The following is a 17,804-nucleotide window of genomic DNA, read 5'->3' as shown; positions in this document are numbered from 1 at the left end:
AAGTTGAATATGACTTTTGCAAGATTTATTATTTTTTATTAAGATGTATTATTATTAATTTGGTAAGTTTTTTTAAAAACTAAAAATATTGTTTACTTGGCATGACTTGACTTTGTTCAAGTGCACTGCCCGCCCAACTGAATTATATGTTTATTATCTATGGAGCCAAAGCTCTTACTTTATTTCTCACAGCATTCAGTAAAGTATTTTGCACATAATAAACACTCACAAAATGTTAAATAAATAAACTAATATTTTGAGTGTGCACATAACTCATCCAACAAAAAATCTTCATTGAGAGGCTTTATGTACAATTTCCTGGAACTATCTCTTTTCAAAATATCTCCTATCACCAATCTAACTTCTCTTGGCTTTAATAACTTTTGGCACTTCCCACCCATATGAGACTCATATATCTGACATTTATAAACAAGAAAAAATAATTCCTTTTCCTCATTAAAAATAACCTCTTTTTTGAGGTTGAATTGAATATATACTAAATTATCCAATGGGTTTGTCCCAGATATGGAGACACATGCTGACGGTGCATGACAAAAGAATAAAGTAACGTCACCTGCCACAATCATAATGAATTCCCAAAATGAGTCATAGTATCCACTAAGTTACAAATGGCAAGAAATGTAATTTTAACCTCTGTTTAGCCCTCAGGCAAAATTGATGCTGTATTAAAATACTCCAATATAAGCTTTTTCATATCACTCTATCAAATACTACATGACATGCTACTGCATAGCCAGCAAAAGTGAATTTCTGATAACACCAGGTCTAGTAAATGGAGCCTGAGAATACTTTTCTTAGCAAAATCCAGAGCTCTTCAGTGGGCTTATGACACAATAAAGTCACTTATAATTAGAGGAAAATATCAGCAGTGATTATGGGATTCTTTCCAATTATGGATTTCCTGATCCTTGAATTAAGGCTTCTTTGGCTCTAAAATGAAGCAGACTAACACACTCAGACTATGTCTATCAATATTTCTGGGCTGGAAAGCTCATGTAATTCCAGGATTCTTGGTAAGCTGTCTGACTCTTTTACTGGCAGAGTCGTCTTTCAGAGTGAATTTATTATTTATAGATGATTGCTTATTTTCTATTAAAGTAATCTTCCATTTTCTACCCATGTTGTAGCTTTATGTTAAGGAAAAAAACAAAACAAAACAGGGAAATTATGGTATCTGAATGAGTATGTGTTTATCTGTGTTATTCTTTGGAAACTGAAAGCCAAAGGATTCTAATGTGATTTTTTTTTGTAATCTGACCATTTTTCCCACTTGTCTGAGGCTTATTATGTTTATCTGCGGATAACTACTATAATATTCTCAGTACTACTTATTAAAACTCATCTCCTGAAGTCTTGCTCGACATTGCTAATTAACTTCTTCATTACCATAAGCATGCTCCTAAGCCACACTACTGTCATAAAATTTTTAAATGAATAAACAAAATCATGTAATATAAACAATGATACAGCTGCTCATTGTTTATACAACTCAGCAAATAATGGCCAAGTGCTACAGCCTGAATCAGTGAATATTATTCCTTCTCATTAATGGAAAAAGAAAGGAATCTAGTATAAGCTGAGTATGTCAAAATAGCAGGGAGCTCACATATTTAGGATGCAGCCAGTGTTGTATCTCTGCCTATAGTACCCATAGATACCCTGCCAAATGATAACTATGTCCTACTTGTCCCATTTCAAGCAGTATAATCAGTCCACTTTAACACTAAAATGAATTGCTTTGAAATTTAAAAGGATCAATTCCATTACATATTCATTCTAATTAATTTAAGATCTTGAGTACAGAGCTGGACACAAAATTAAGAATTAAATAAGTATTTGTTAACAAAATGAATTATGTAAAATTTTTAGCCTTATTATATGAAATAATTAAGGAAATTTAAAAGGCCTCTGAATTATCTCAAAGAGAATATACTTAGAATCTAAAATCAGAAATCATGATAGCTATTAGTAAAACAAGATTTTTAGATTTTCCATCTCTTAGATTTTCCTTTTTCCTATAGTTTAGCAATGCAAAAAACCCCAAGGCTTGTGTGAGGCTTCATATTATTTTATTGCTTTTACTATTTCATATTATTTTAAACAGGAAAAATAGCAGAATTGCCTTACATACTAATCAGAATAGAGTACAGTCAAAACAAATAAATCAAACTTCATGCAACCAGAATGAATGACTGTATTTCAGCTCTAAATCAGGGGGATGGATGGTGTAAAATTAAAATAATTAGAGGAAACTGAACAAAAAATCTTTGGAACAAACAACTATCATTTACCCTAGTCACTAACCAAATATTTCTAGGGATAACTCTAATAATAGATATTTTTTTAAAAGGCAAAAGGAAAATTTAACATAAAGTTTTTCATAAAAATAGTTATTTCCTTTAGTGGAACAGCAATTACATGCACAATTTTAATTTAAAAATTAAAATGATATAAAATTTTTGAGTGCCTTTTAAGCATATCAGCATATTTAATTCAACAGGTTCACATTTGAAAACATGCTTTTAAATTTTACATTCTTATTAGGTCAAAGCCACTAGATGCTTCTGTCTTAAAAGAGAAAAATGAGAGCAGCAGGGGGCTGGACCAAACAAAGATTACACATCAGCCTGATTCAGGATTGGCACGTTTTCTGCATCCACTCAGATCTCAGCTGGCAAATCTGAGTGCCATTCATGCCGGCCTTGAATAGCCAGAATAAATGAACAGTCAGAAAGAGTGATGGGACTCAGGCAGCAAAATAGCATTTCAAAACAGCTTGTCATCTGTCCATGTTTACAAAAGTCAGTGGGAATGGACAGAAGAAGGAACTATCATGTATTCCAGACTATGTGTTAGTATACTTGTAAAATTATGAGCATAAATGAAAAATTCAGAATTCTACCCATCTCACTTTTGATTATGAAACAAAACTTAGCCTTAAATTAGAATATGGAAGTTTGAGGTATTGCTCATGGTTTAAGGATGGGATTATACTGGTTGCTACGTTCCTTCAAATATAGTGACAGGTCTAATTTGTTTTCCTGAACATTTTTCACCTTTTTTTTTTGTTTGTTTCCCAACATACGATTAGACCATGAGTGGTTGTGAGGCACTGCATGATTGCCTAGAGTCTCATTGCTCTTCTCACTGTGTTAATTAATTCCAGCTATTCAAGGTGAAGATGAATGGCATCTTGCATTGCTAGGACAAGCCTGAGAGGGGATGTGTCCATCCTGTATCAGGCTGCTGTTCTTTTCTGTCAACCACACAGGTAGTAATTCTATGAGGATACAAAACAGGATCATTTAATAAAACAAAGTGATGCATTTCACTGCCAGAACAGCCTTAGCCCAGAGAGGAGGTAGAAAGTATATATCGCTCCACAGATTCTTAATGCATTAAGATAACATTCCTAAGATATAAATTTTATTTAAACCTTAGGGAACCTAGAGTAGTGATTTTTTCCAAACCCAGAATCACCTTTAAAATATACTATCCCCATGCCTCACTTTGCATACTGAATCAACATTTTAGGGCTGTGATTTGAAAGAGACAGGAAATCTGCATTTTAACATGCTCCCTCAGTGATTTTTACAGCCTCATTGCAGGAGTCATCAGATAGGGGGTTGGGAAACAAAGGCAATCAACAAATATCACAGAAATTTAGAAAAAAAAAAAAAAGTTTAACGTTTTTAATTATACTCCATAGTGTATACTAACCTAATATATACAACCTAGGGGTTATGGCCTACACAGTAATTCTCAAATTTAGCAGCCTATTAAAAATAGATTACTGAGATTCACCCCCAGAGTTTCTGATTTAATCTGTAATGAGACCTGAGAATTTGCATTTGTAACAAGTTCCTTCTGGACTACGCTTTGAGATCCATTATCCTATATAACTTAGGAATCACTTGCCTATAACCTACTTGCACACACTAAAGTTCTATTACACAAAGAAATATAAAAAGAGGCTTTAATTCACCAAAGTATTTAAACCCACTCTTCACTAGAACAAAATTATTTGCCTCCCAAAATAACTACATAAAATTGCAGCAAAACACTCTAATACTTTCGCTATGAATGGTTTTTAATATAATTACACCAAGATAAAAACCATTAGTGCTTCTCCTTCATCAAAAATATTCATTGGATATCTTATTTTAATGGTTAATAGTCTATGTTCAATAAACATACTTACCTACTTCTTCCTAGAAAATATAAGCATGAACATAAAAAGGGCATAGTTGTATAAATAAAAAAAAAGAATATTGAAAGTTTCAGATGGGCAATTTATCTGCTTTATTGTCAAAGCTAAAAGTAAAATATTCAAGTTTCATCTCTGATTAGAATGGTTGACTCTCTTTTCATTCAAATTCAATGTGGGTATATTTAAACTCATGGTTGTCTTTTTATGTTTTTGCCTTTTCAATTTTTATCCTTACAAACAACTGGTGAAAACTGATGCTTTAAAAGTTTAAAAGTCAAAATTGACAGAAAATACCACTAAACCAAATAATATAATGACTCTGTAGTCAAGGGGTAGAAGCAAAGTTTCTAGGAATGCCCAATACTTTTAAGAACTACAAATTTTCTTCCTTAGCAAAGAAAATAAAGCTAGAAATGGAGTAAGGCTCCTCTCTTACAGTTTCATTCTCTCAGTAAGACTATGGCAATTTCTTATTTGTGTGTCCTAGTCACAAGGGGGTGGGAATTAGGTAGTTGGGTAATTGTCCTGAACACAGTTAGAAGGCCTTTTTACATTCCATCATAGAATTCTAAATAGATTATTGTCACTCTAGTCATGTGGAATATTAGCTTAATTTTCAGAAATTTATTTCAAATATTTCAGACTTAACATATTCACTAAAGAAATTTGGGAAAACCCAGAAAAGCTCAAATCTGAACCATTAAGAAATTAACTATCATTAAAACTCTGGATCCTCAGCTTGTTAAAAAATGTACTAGGTATAATGAATAGGCCTATTCTACATAAATCATTTTTTAAAAACTTAAAAAAAAATTTTCAAACATAAATAGTAGAAAAATGTATAATGACCTGAATTCCAAATCATGTAAACCTGCTTTCTAAGAAAAATTAGCAATACATAATGAATATTTCTGATATCATTAAATATTCTTAAGTCACATGACTTTGTTAGTTGTACTGCTGAAGCACTTAATAAGTGATCTAATAATTGTATATAAGTTTAATGGGAAAGTAGAAATCAATATATTCAAGAAGAATACATGTGTTACTTAGGGAAAAAAGCTCTCACGGAAAGAATTTACACAGAAATAACTATGGAACTCTTTTTTTTTTTAATACAGAGTAACTGTATCACAGATATTACCTTCAATTTAAATGAATTCATGTAGTTCTTTTATGTAATTAAAATATTATAAAATTATACTCTGTAAAGGTACCTTTTATTATGCACTATATACATTGCACAATAACATATAATGCTATCTGTACTTTATACGGATATATTTTAAAAAACTCATTATATTTTATAAACTACTAAAGGAGTTTCAAAAATAAGTTTGACTATATTTAATTTTTACTTTAATAGATGATTTTAGGCTCTAACCCCAATATACAATTCAACTCCACTAGGTAATTATTTTTTATATTCCTTATGTGATATTTTGTCCTGAAATTCAATACTTTCATGGCACGTATCTCTTAAGATTAACATCTTTTTTAGTTGTATAACTCAGAGAACTAAAACCTCCACCTTAATTCACATATGTCTTCTAGTTCACTATTTGGTTTAGAAAATTTTAGCTTTTCCATGCTTGCAGAAACTGGGCACTTGAACCTGTGTCATGGCATTGTAAATTCTTAACTTTGGAACATGATCAGCTAATTCAATAGTCCTGTTCATCCCCTGAAGTACTTTGCCATGTTCCTGAAAGCTTAAAAATTATTGTTATACCAAAAGCTGTTATAGGAATCCAGAGTATATGAATCTATTCATGCTCAGGGGGAAAATTCAGTGAAGGAGGTATAAAAATACTTTTAAAGCAATTAAATTCTCAAGAACTGTTTAATGTGCACAGTGGCTGAAACACATAATAGCTACTATTATGTCACACTCAATTAAAATTTCAGAGTGAAATTTTCCTTTTCTGACAAGAGAGAGCTTCGTTTACTAACAATGTAATGATTTCTGAGAAAGAGTTACAGGAGTTAAAGGTTGTTGGTACTTTGGCAAATTGTAATCCTGGCTTCTTTAAGTTATTACAGCCAGGTTGAGACCAAATGGAATGATATTACTAGAAAGAGTAAATTTCAGTATAAGATCTTTTCTTACTTATCATTTCATGGTACCAGTACTTAACTTAGTACATTTCTTTCTAAGGAATAACTGATCACATAATGCTTCCTTCTACCTTCAACACTGACCAGGGCTTTTAATATCTCTGTGCCAGCGAAGATAGATGTCACATTCATGTCTCCTATTCCAGCTGCTTATTAGTCACTTGGGCAACCACACACAAAGCTTGCTCTCTATGCACACATGTAAGAAAGTTTCTCCAGTGAGCAAACCTAGAAATGGATTTGTTAGTATATAAGATATGCCAATCATGTAGACATGGGCTCTACTAAATATTGCCAAGTTTCTCTCAAAAGTGGTTAACAACAATTTATATTTCAGCCAGCAAGGTATAAATATTCCATATTTTGTCTTTAATTTTATCTTTAACCACTTGAGGTTATTTCTTAAATCAATCAAAATAACATTTTTAAATGCATGCTCTTTCATCACCTTCCCTTTGAAGAAAGGGAACTCATTCATTTCTTGTCCATTTATTTTTAGGAAAAAAAATTTATTTCCCTCATTCTTTGCCTCACTAACTCCTTTCTTTTCTTTCTTCGTTTTACTTTTTCCCTATTTTTCTAATCTTGCTCATGGAAAGTAACCATAATAGTATTGCTAGCAAAACATCTGGATTAAGAAAATTGAAATAAGTTAAGTAGAAATAAATCTAACAAAGAGCCAGTCCCCAAAGCTCTAAAGTCTTTTATTTTTTTTAACATCTTTATTGGAGTATAATTGCTTTACAATGGTGTGTTGGTTTCTGCTGTATAACAAAGTGAATCAGTTATACATATACATAAATCCCCATATCCCCTCCCTCTTGCTTCTCCCTCCCTCCCTTCCTATCCCACCCGTCTAGGTGGTCACAAAGCACGGAGCTGATCTCCCTGCGCTATGCGGCTTCTTCCCATTAGCTATCAATCTTACATTTAGTAGTGTATATATGTCCATGCCACTCTCTCACTTTGTCCCAGCTTACCCTTCCCCCTCTCCGTGTCCTCAAGTCCATGCTCTACATCTGCATCTTTATTCCTGTCCTGCCCCTAGGTTATTCAACCTATTTTTTTTTTTTAGATTCCATACGCATCTGTTAGCATATGGTCTTTTAAATTGCTCAGAATTTCCGCAAAAGTTTCTAAGTCTTCTAATCCTCCAATAATTCAATCTGTTTCTTCAAGCATTTCTAGGAACAGGAACACACACACACACACACACCCCACATCAAATCTATGCACCATTATATCATGTTCTATTGTATGTTTGTGTGTATTATAATTCTTTCCCTTGTAAATATAAACTGTTTCAGCTTCATGACTTAGTCAAACAAACCTGGGCTTCTTTGAAACCCACATCTACATTTATCAACTGGGTTTCTCTGGACAGATGATTTTACATTTCTGAGTCTTATTTTCCACATCTGTACTTCATAGCATTTTTTTTAAGCGTTAAGGCATGTGTGTGAAACCCAGTACAATTTGGAGGGGATGTCAGGTGCTTTTTGTGTGTGTGTGTGTGTGTGTGTGTGTGTGAAAATGGAAGTGATCTGGAACCATCTCTTCAGTTCTCCAAAGTCCTCTCCAGAAACACCTGTAGCTCCTACATCCTACACCATCCTCCTGACAAGATCACTGGACCTCTACTTTACTAGAGCAGGTCTTGGCCGGGGATGGGGGGAGGGGAGTACACAGCAAAGTAGTGGAGACTGCTCTCTCTCAGTCTTCAGCCAAATGAGACCAGAGACCCAGGTGAGGAAGGCCGGCCCATCTGCCAGCCACCCTGTTGTAATATGTTGATACTGTTTCATACACTGATACTGTTTGCCAAGCACTGGAGTGAGGCACATGCCAAGGAGGGCCCTCCACCCCACTGCCCAGATGGCCAGATGCAGGGCAGAGTGCAGTAGGTGCTTTGTAACACTAGCTGCTGTTCGCTTGTCCTTATTCTAAATGAGTTTGACGTGGCCTTGCTACTTTGCATTTGCTACTTCATTTTACCTGCTTTACTTATATTCTACCACCTGTACATTGCCTTCCTGCTTTTCCCTTGCTCCTTAGCTATGGCAGCTGTATTCTTTTTAATTACTGATTGGAGGCAACATGACATAGCAGAAAGTCAGACTAACATTCTAACTGTAACTCTGGACTATGTATGTGACATTTGAGTTATTTACCGTCTCGGATCCTAACTTTCTTTATCTGGAAATGAGAATAATGTTTTCTTTGCATGATTTTTATTAGGACTAAATTTGGTAATCTATGTAAAAGGCCAGAAAAGAAAGCACTCGACAAACAGTAGCTAATAAGTACTACTATTTTCTGACACCCCTCCCCCTTTCTCCTTCTGTTTCTTCTTATTTGTCTTCACTATTCTGTAAACTCGATGAGGGCAGGGCCAATGCCTGCCCTGTTCACAGTTGTAACCACAGAGTATAGCACAATGATTGGCCTCAGCTACCTAAAGCCAAGTTTCTTGAGTAATGAAAGGAAGTAAGGAAGGGAAAAAGAAGAGAGAAAGAGAGGAAGAAAGACCTATCAATCAATCATTGGACTTCTGACTTAAGCCCAGTCTGGCTCCCTGCTTCTGCTTTCTGCAGCAGGTTTGATTTTGTGCCTGAATTTCACTTTTCACCTTTGACCTTATCTTAAGATTTCCAATTCCACTTTCAAGCTTCTTCTCCACAAACAGGTTGAAGGATTTATTTTTCTGTATCAAAATAAAGAATGAATTTTCAGAAACCCCTTCCCGACTATTATCATTGTTTGTCTCAGATTTCTCTCTATAAAATATAAAAGCCTCTTTTTTTTTGTTTAATGTGTAAATATGTATACTATACAGCAAAATTATCATAAATTTTGAAATTTTGTTTTCACTAATTTAAAAAGTTTATGATTTTATATTTTTATTGAACAAAGTGTTTTTAAGTGACATTTTCTCTCAAAAGCAAGTTTCTTCAAAAACATTTCTTATTTAAAAAATTAGCATAACAGGGCTTCCCTGGTGGCACAGTGGTTGAGAGTCCACCTGCCGATGCAGGGGACACGAGTTCGTGCCCCGGTCCGGGAAGATCCCACGTGCCGCGGAGCGGCTGGGCCCGTGAGCAATGGCCGCTGAGCCTGCGCGTCCGGAGCCTGTGCTCCGCAACGGGAGAGACCACAACAGTGAGAGGCCCGCGTACTGCAAAAAAAAAAAAAAACCCACAAAAAATTAGCATAAGAGATAATTCGAAGTTATGAAATTAACAAATACCTAACTTCACTTGCATTTGTATATTTTTGGTAGAATTGTTTTTTCTAACATTAGTTTTAAAAATCCAGATTTTAAGGCTGAAATATTTCAGTCACCTGACACTTCAAAGAGAAAGTCCTAGATAATTTTAATTTGTATTTTCATTGGGGTAAGTGGATGCATAGAGTTTGGCTATGAATTTGTACTACTGAAGGGAATGAAGAGAAACAGGCAAATTCTTATTAAGCAAACAAAAAAAATATTATCCATTTGTTTTCAGGGAAATCTGACATGTCTCATCCCATAAAATTATACAACATGGTAAATTATACCTGTAATTTAGGTATCTTAAATTTTTGGTCATTAATCATTATTATCTGAGAATTTAGCTCTGTGGTGGAAAGTAGTTATTAAGAGGGAAATACTCTTCTGCTTAAATTCATATTTTTGCTTGGCAACCCTATTCTAAGGTATTTGTTCATTGTCTAAAATTTTTAAAAAAACAACAGAGAAATAAAGCAAACGTCAGACTTTGCTATATAATAAAGTTAATTCTCAGTTATTTATGTCAATATGGATAGAAGCAGAGTATTCTAAAGTGGAACCCCTCGATAACCAGAAATCCCATGATAATCACTATTGCCAACCCTGACAAGATGGGCTAATAATGAGCAGCCAACTATTTCAGTTCCACCTGCCTGCCCTCTGGTGGATGTGCTAATGAGCAGTGAAATGGCTACAGCAAAGACAGCTGGTGTGAGTGGGAAGCTTATTCACAAGTCATCTTTTATGACTGTGAGCTACATGTAGAAATAATCATGATTATTGTCCTAATAATTATACATTTATCAGGGACATCACTCTGTAGGAAAAAAAATTAATAAGTTAGTAACATTTGTGAAGCTTGCAGCTTGTCTCCTTTATTAGGAGGGTCACCTAGATGTGGGATGAATGGCTAACACTGGGCTCAGCTGTACAAAGCCAGGTCCAGCTAGCTGTGCTTTGTACAGGACTGCGATGTTGATATTCAGAGCCCGAAAAGCAGAAGGTGTTGTTCTAGGAAAGGTTTAGCCTTCAATTATGAAGAAGAAAAATACAAGACATGTAAAAACAAACATAAGAGAATTCAGCTGATGTTAAGTGGCAATGGAATAGCTATTGCAAATTTTGCAAGTTTTGGCTGTGCTCCCTGAAACATCACCAGCAGCAATGCCCTTCAGGCAGCAGCTGTCACTACAGGCAATGAAGCATTGGAGAGAAAAAGAGGGGGCTCCTCTGCAGACAGGCAAACAGATGATGCATAAAAATACAGACCTGGATGAAATTAGCAACAAGTAGCTATTTTTTCTTTCTGTAAAGTTCACTCAGCTACTGAGATAGATGTAAACTAAACTTTAGAGACAATGTGGCATCTCAAGTGGAACTGTGAAGCAATCCTAACCCATACACTGAGGACAAGTTTGATTTAAAATCCCACTACTTTCAGGCTCTATTTTGTGACTAGGGTGCAACATATTTAACTAAATCGTTCAGGAAGCAGATTCAGCTACTTATTAAACACGTGACAGTTTCAAAATGTTCAAGATTCTCTGCCCAGCACTCACATTACTCAGCTGTCAAAGTAAAGGGCTCAGATATATGATGTGAAAATTACATTTTAACGAGGTGTCATGTGTGTTTAAAGTTCTTATTCATCACTACATAGCCACAGCTTTTACTGGAGCCACAGATGCACTTAATTAGCATATTATAAGGACAGAAGTTTCACCTTATCTGCATTGTTAAACTGTTATGTGTAGGCTTTTTGTTGTGGTTTTAGAGTCTACTATCTTCAGCATATACAAGAATGATTACATTTACATAAACTCAAATGGCTTTCAAGAAAATGTGGATTGTATTTGGGAAGCAGAAGAGTAGGCACTAGACAGTAGCTACATGTCCTTATCATTTGCGGTTCATACTGACTGCTTGATGTGTTTCACTAAACCTCAACCAACAGATTTTTAGATCTGTTAGACACACTAAATTCAGAAAAATTTTGGCTCTGGGCTTCTCTGTCTAGTCTATTCTTATTATCAACCTGAGCCTACTTCTTCTTCCTTCAGTAGGAAATAGTGGAAAATATTTGTATATTTGACAAGGAATGTTTGGATTATTCAGTGGACACTTTAGAAACAAAATGGAAGAGTCAAAGAAAATACCTCACATCTCCTATTTTATCAATGAATAATGAACTCAGCACAAGGTGCTTTAGCAGAAAGAACTCAAGAGTGAAAGTCATTCAACACCAGTTAACTAAAGGCAAGTAAAGCAACTATTTAATTCTCTCACACCGGATATATCAGGACATCAGGTAGAATTTTAGAATTATGATGCTGACATGAGAATCACTCAAATAACTTGTGAAATAGCTAAGTATTGTTTGGAGGTTTTTAATGTGTATCTTACAAAAGATAGCCAATTGGAGGCAATGATGAATGTATAGTTTTATCGTATTTTATAGGACAGGAAAAAGGCTCAGTTAAAAGTACATTTGAGGGCTTCCCTGGTGGCGCAGTGGTTGAGAGTCCGCCTGCCGGTGCAGGGGACACGGGTTCGTGCCCCGGTCTGGGAAGATCCCACATGCCGCGGAGCGGCTGGGCCCATGAGCCATGGCCGCTGAGCCTGTGCATCTGGAGCCTGTGCTCCGCAATGGGAGAGGCCACAGCAGTGAGAGGCCCGCGCACCGCAAAATAAATAAATAAATAAAAGTACATTTAAGAAAAATTCTAGATTTGCTAGTTCTCTGCTCAGAAAAAAAAAAAAATAGCACTTTCATATTTACTTTATCCTCAGGTGCTAATGCTTACAGGCATTTTTGATACTGGTGTCCAAAACCAAATCAATCACCTGTTCTGCACACAAAATGTATTTTCAAAGGAACACACTTATTCACTTGAATACACTTTCTATTTCCTCTAAGTTGAAAAAATTCCTGTAATTCATTAACCGAAAAATTTGAGAATAGGTTCCGAAAATAAAATTCATTGAACAGTTGTTCACTTTCTTTCCCATTGTAAATACTGACTAATTTCTCTAATTACTTCTTCTGGATGAAAGTACATTAGGTGTTAAAGTGCTTTGGCACTTTTTAACAGACCTAACTTCCTTTAGGTTACCAAGTGTCGCTACAATCTGAGTCAAGAGAAGAAGTAGGTATGGGTGGTGTGTGGGGAATAAATGGGGTGACATAACACTTCTAGATCATAGGATTGCATGGTAAACTGTGAAGAGGACTACCTGAGAAGCATACATGTAATCTTAATAAAACAAATGTTAGGACTAATACTCCCATTCCCATAATATGCTGAAAAAGAAGGTTTCATATATATATATATATATATATATATATATAATTCATTTATTTATTTCTTAAATTATTCAACAAATCTTGACACAGTATGATTTCACCGTTGAAAAATAGAGGCAATTGTTTGGAGTGCAGATCTATGGTAATTATCTAATGATGAGAACTACAAATTAGATTTGCATCTGCAGAGTGTCTGACACATGGGGATACTGAGATCACTTCTGTCAAGTGAATGCATCCAGACACATAGCTTCAGTAGGCATACTTTCCACTACTAGTGTCATGGAAGGGAGCATGAATCTCAAGTTGGGCTGAATTTTAATAGCTGAGTAATTTTTAAATAAATTATACAAGCTGTAGTGCCTTAAGCCCCTCAATCAGATGATATGGATAATAATGGTCCTTGTAGGGTTGGCATGTAGATTTTATGTTAATCTTGCTATGCCTATTACATATATCATAACAATAATCTTCCGAGATAGGTATTATTTTTTTTTCCATTTTATAGTTGAGGAAACTAAGACCAAGAGGCTCAGTAGCCTGCCTATAGTCAAACAAGCACCTGAGGCAGAATTAAAACACAAGTCCTTCAGGCTCCCAGATCCATGTTCAGAAGCAGTATGCCACCTCCATGGATGCTTCACCCGAGGATTTTTATACATCTCAGAGAACATATTTGTCTCAACTTCCAACACCCAGATCTTTTAATTTACAGAATAGTAATATTCAGTAGAAGTAAAACACAGATACCCCATTACATAAAAACTTCAAAAGTGTGACTTTTCAATGATTAGAGCTCAGTTGAAATCAGAGCAAAAATACTCAGCTTGCTTCCAACAGATGGCAACAGAAAATATACTGTAGATCTATGGACTTAGAATTAGTCAGAATTAGTCTTTTTGACCCTAACGTATTTATACTATAGTTGGTTTCCATACATAGACACATAAGAAGATCCGTAATAAGAATCATTAAAGGAAATTTCTTTGAAAAATGTCAATGTAATTTATACTAAAGAAAAACACTCAGTTGAAACTTTGTGTAGAATAAGGTGAACAGCCTCCATTAATGCTAACTGAAATTCTCATATTCATGCATAAAATGCACACTTATTATTATTCTACACTTATTCTTTCTACCTCTAAACTGTTAAGTCCACACCAAAGTACTAGCTTTTTAATTTGAGCATTCATGCATGAAAATTGATAATTTTTCTTGTGATTATATATACAAATTTAATACAGTTGAAATCTCACTCTTTGCAAAACACAAGAGAGCTTCACTGTCATTTAAAAAGAGTGAAAACTGAATCTCCTGGCTTAAGTTAGGAATTTGTTTCAGAAGCTGAACTTTATCATTTCTCAGTGTTTGTCACTTTAAAAACATGCTTTTAACAAATAGGAGCACTAGTACAAGTGGGCAAGATGGCTGATAATTTAACTCCCATAATCAAACAAACAAACAAAATTAAATGAGTGGTATAATTTTCCTATGTCCACAATTACAATGACATCATATATATGGATACACACATAATTTTATTAATGTACGTTAGAAATATTTTTTGGCAAGTCTCTAAATACATGAGGCTATGGTATCATCTTTTTCTTTAAGGATAATTTATAAACACTAAGCTAAGAATTTGCTTCAGTCCATCAAGTCAAAACCTGGAATGTTAATTAATTTTAACCTATCTATTATTCTAAAAAAAATAATGCATGATCTTTCCAATAAATAAAATGAATATACGTTACTGCTCCTTATTCACGAACATTAAAAGATGGTGAGTTATATATTATTTCTTTGGAGGCAATTAGAAATTACTCCAGTTACAACTAAAAGTCAAAAAAGGCTAAGAACCACTCGTCAAGAGTTTTCACTGCCAAAATATGAATTTTGGTTTAAGAGCATCACAGATCTGAAAGAACTGTCTTCCCAGAATATTCCAGATGATTTGCTTAGGTTTTTAATTGAAGGATGTGTTGGATTGAGAAACCTTACCTGTACAGAGGTTGGCCAGGTCTACGAGATTTTTGAGAACTCAGTAAGGAGAAGTTGCTTTTGCTGCTGTTGTATATTAGGCTTCTCCTTCCACACAAAGCAATTCAACATAATATCAGCATTGCTGGCCATGGAAAGAATTGCTGTCACTCTTACAGGGATTAGAGAAAATGCCACCCAATTTGACATTCTATCACAGTGAGAAGTGGAAAGGCATTCATTCATTCATCCATTCATTCATTCAACAAAGAATTATTGAGCCTTTATTTTCTATATGCCATATATGACACTAGTGTCTAAGAAGGCAGAAATAATGGTCAGATGAAAAATAATAAAAAGATGGGTAAGGCAAGATTACTGGCTCTATGGCACTTAGAATCTAATTGTATAAGAAGATATGTATATAGTGAAGTAAGTTAGTAAGCAGAATGACATGCTAGTAAAAGCAAGGTAAAAGCAATGCAGAAAATAATAAATATTAACATGTAAGCACTAGAAGAAAAAAATTAAACTATGAATTGCTACGTTACTATCAAAATTCGGACACCTATATCTTACTTTTCCATTATACTTTATCAGGAGGAACAATATTATTGCTAGTTAAAATAATTTAACTTCTAGACTAAGATAATTCTGCTCATTTGTGCAAATAGAAATGTAAAAGATAAAGCAATTTATGACTGTCTTTAAATAATATTAAAAGTAAACAGTATGTCCTAGAGAGGAAAAATACAATTTTAAAGAATGGGAATTAAAGCTTGTCTCATTTTTTTCAAAGCTGAGTTTTGCACTGCTGTTTCTTATAAAAATTGAGATCTATTTTTTTGTCTGTATCAGTTAGGAACATTTTTCTGTATGTATTAATTAGATACACTCAGACATATGTACAGTCAAACCGACAATATTCCCAGTAGGGGTGGTCATATATGATGCTCTTGGTGAGTTGAATATATTGGTGCAGGCCTCCTGAAGAATTATATCAAGCCAACCCTTTGACATTTTCCAAGTGGAGAGCACTTCGCAGGGCATGTCACAATCAATTAGATGGGATGGCATTCTATTTTTGCAGAGGTTTTGTGTACTTCACTACACAAAGAACTAACTAGCTGATAATGAAAATGCCCTTCAAATAAGGGCTGAAGGTTGGAGACTAGCTGCACGGAGGAGGAAGAGTCAGTTTCTTATGCCTATATTTTTTTAAAGTTGAAAGTGATTAACAGCAACAATTTTTTAGCTGAAAAGACAATGAATAACTTTCAATACACAGGCCAGAAGACCACAAAAGGATGTCTAATCAAAATATACAATCAACTTACTTAGAGCAAGTTGTAAATATTGCCCCTTAAAGTACCATCAAAAGTCAAACTTACCTGATCTACTATCCAGAGGTCCAAAATCCAAAGAATATTTCACGACGTGATAGTTATTCCATACATAAAGAAGGTTGTCCCTGGGATTGTAATCCACAGCTGCTATGTACTGGTATGAATTGGGAAAGGGTACATCCACCAAACTATCCTTACTTTGGTCGGTGTTGTAAATGTAGTCAATCTTATTCCCTGTGGCCTCATTGTCATCATCCTCATATACAGATTTGACCACATACAGAATCCCACATATCATAAATGCGTTGGAAGCTGACCTTTTATCATATGCAGTATCCCATGTCCCTTCAATCCGTAGGGTGTAAGGGTTCAACTGACTAATGACAATTTTACCATTGTTTTGTTCTGTTGCATAGATTACCCATAGCCCATTCTCATCCACTGCCAGGTCTATGTCAGATTTGCCTCCCCAACGGTAAGGGGAGGTATCATGGTAATTGGCATTTGCTATGATAGCCTCTCCACTCTTTATCCTAGTCCGCAAATCAAACTTTACTATGTTCCTGGTGCGCTCTTTATTGAAGAACAAAGCTCCGTCATACACTACAAATCCTGTGCCATCCACCCTGTGAGGGAGCTTGTAGGTTGTAGTTGGCCTTCCAGCAATGAAGTCATCCTTGGATGAGTACTCAGTCAGGGTATCAGTTCTGTAGGGGGTCCAGGGCATATAATAAATCTTGTCAGAAGCCTGCAGAGGGTCTTTGCACCATGCCCCAGATTGGTGGTCGGACTCAAACAAATGTTCACTCTGGTATACTCCTTTTAGTAGTCCAGGACAAAGAAAAACTGTTGGAAGGGAAAGAGTCAAAATAATAAATGTATTAATTTTAATATTTTGTCATATATTCTTATTTTTCACCAAATGGAATTCAACTCTAACAAGAAATACCCACCACCACTTAATTATTTTGCTGTATCCTTCTGGGAACATAAAGTAGTCGTCCACATTAATTGTGACATTTGTTCATAATCATTTTGATTTCATTTGCTGAAAAACTTTGGCCTTTTAAAGAGTGGCTGTGCTTTCCTTTGCTCTTTACCTTTGCAAGTGTCTTACAATAATTTTGGATATGTATATATATAATTGTGACTTATGTCTATGTATTCTATAGACATATAACAAATATAAATTTTTATATGTGATGGTTTTATATATCTTAATTGGAATTTTTAAAGAAATTGTTTTCATTCTGATGCTATTAACTATCCTATACTTATTAAGAAGCATATGGAAATACAATAGTAATTAAAATATAATAATAAGGGAAAAGAAAAGCCCTGTAATACAGGCCACTGAGCCTTCTAGGTAAAAAGCTCTTAAAGCTGCTATAGCACACACAGAGCATGCAACCCACACAATTAAAAATGAGTGATGGATGGATACTGGAAGGAAAAAGAGAAAGGAAGAAAAAGAAAGGAAAGAAGGAATAAGGAAAGAAGAAAAGGTGAAAGGTTACAGAGAAGAACCCAAGATCTAGATTTTAATCAGTTAAA

At 34.8% G+C, this 17,804-nt stretch overlaps 1 protein-coding gene across 1 annotated transcript in view; it reads right to left on the bottom strand.

The window, feature by feature from the left end:
• LOC111169173 (adhesion G protein-coupled receptor L3) overlaps positions 1 to 17,395 on the bottom strand; it is a 192,678-nt gene extending 175,283 nt beyond the window's left edge. The window contains exon 1 of the mRNA XM_089911258.1: positions 16,296 to 17,395. Coding sequence (XP_089767384.1) covers positions 16,296 to 16,977 — 682 coding nt within the window. The 5' untranslated portion in view covers positions 16,978 to 17,395. The remainder of the gene's footprint in view (positions 1 to 16,295) is intronic.
• Positions 17,396 to 17,804: the final 409 nt, after the last annotated feature.

Source organism: Delphinapterus leucas, chromosome 5, assembly GCF_059928025.1.
Source record: "Delphinapterus leucas isolate spDelLeu-1000000601 "Yukka" chromosome 5, BTC_Dleu_Yukka2, whole genome shotgun sequence".
Lineage (NCBI taxonomy): Eukaryota > Metazoa > Chordata > Mammalia > Artiodactyla > Monodontidae > Delphinapterus > Delphinapterus leucas.
This window is presented reverse-complemented; position numbering and strand designations above follow the sequence as displayed.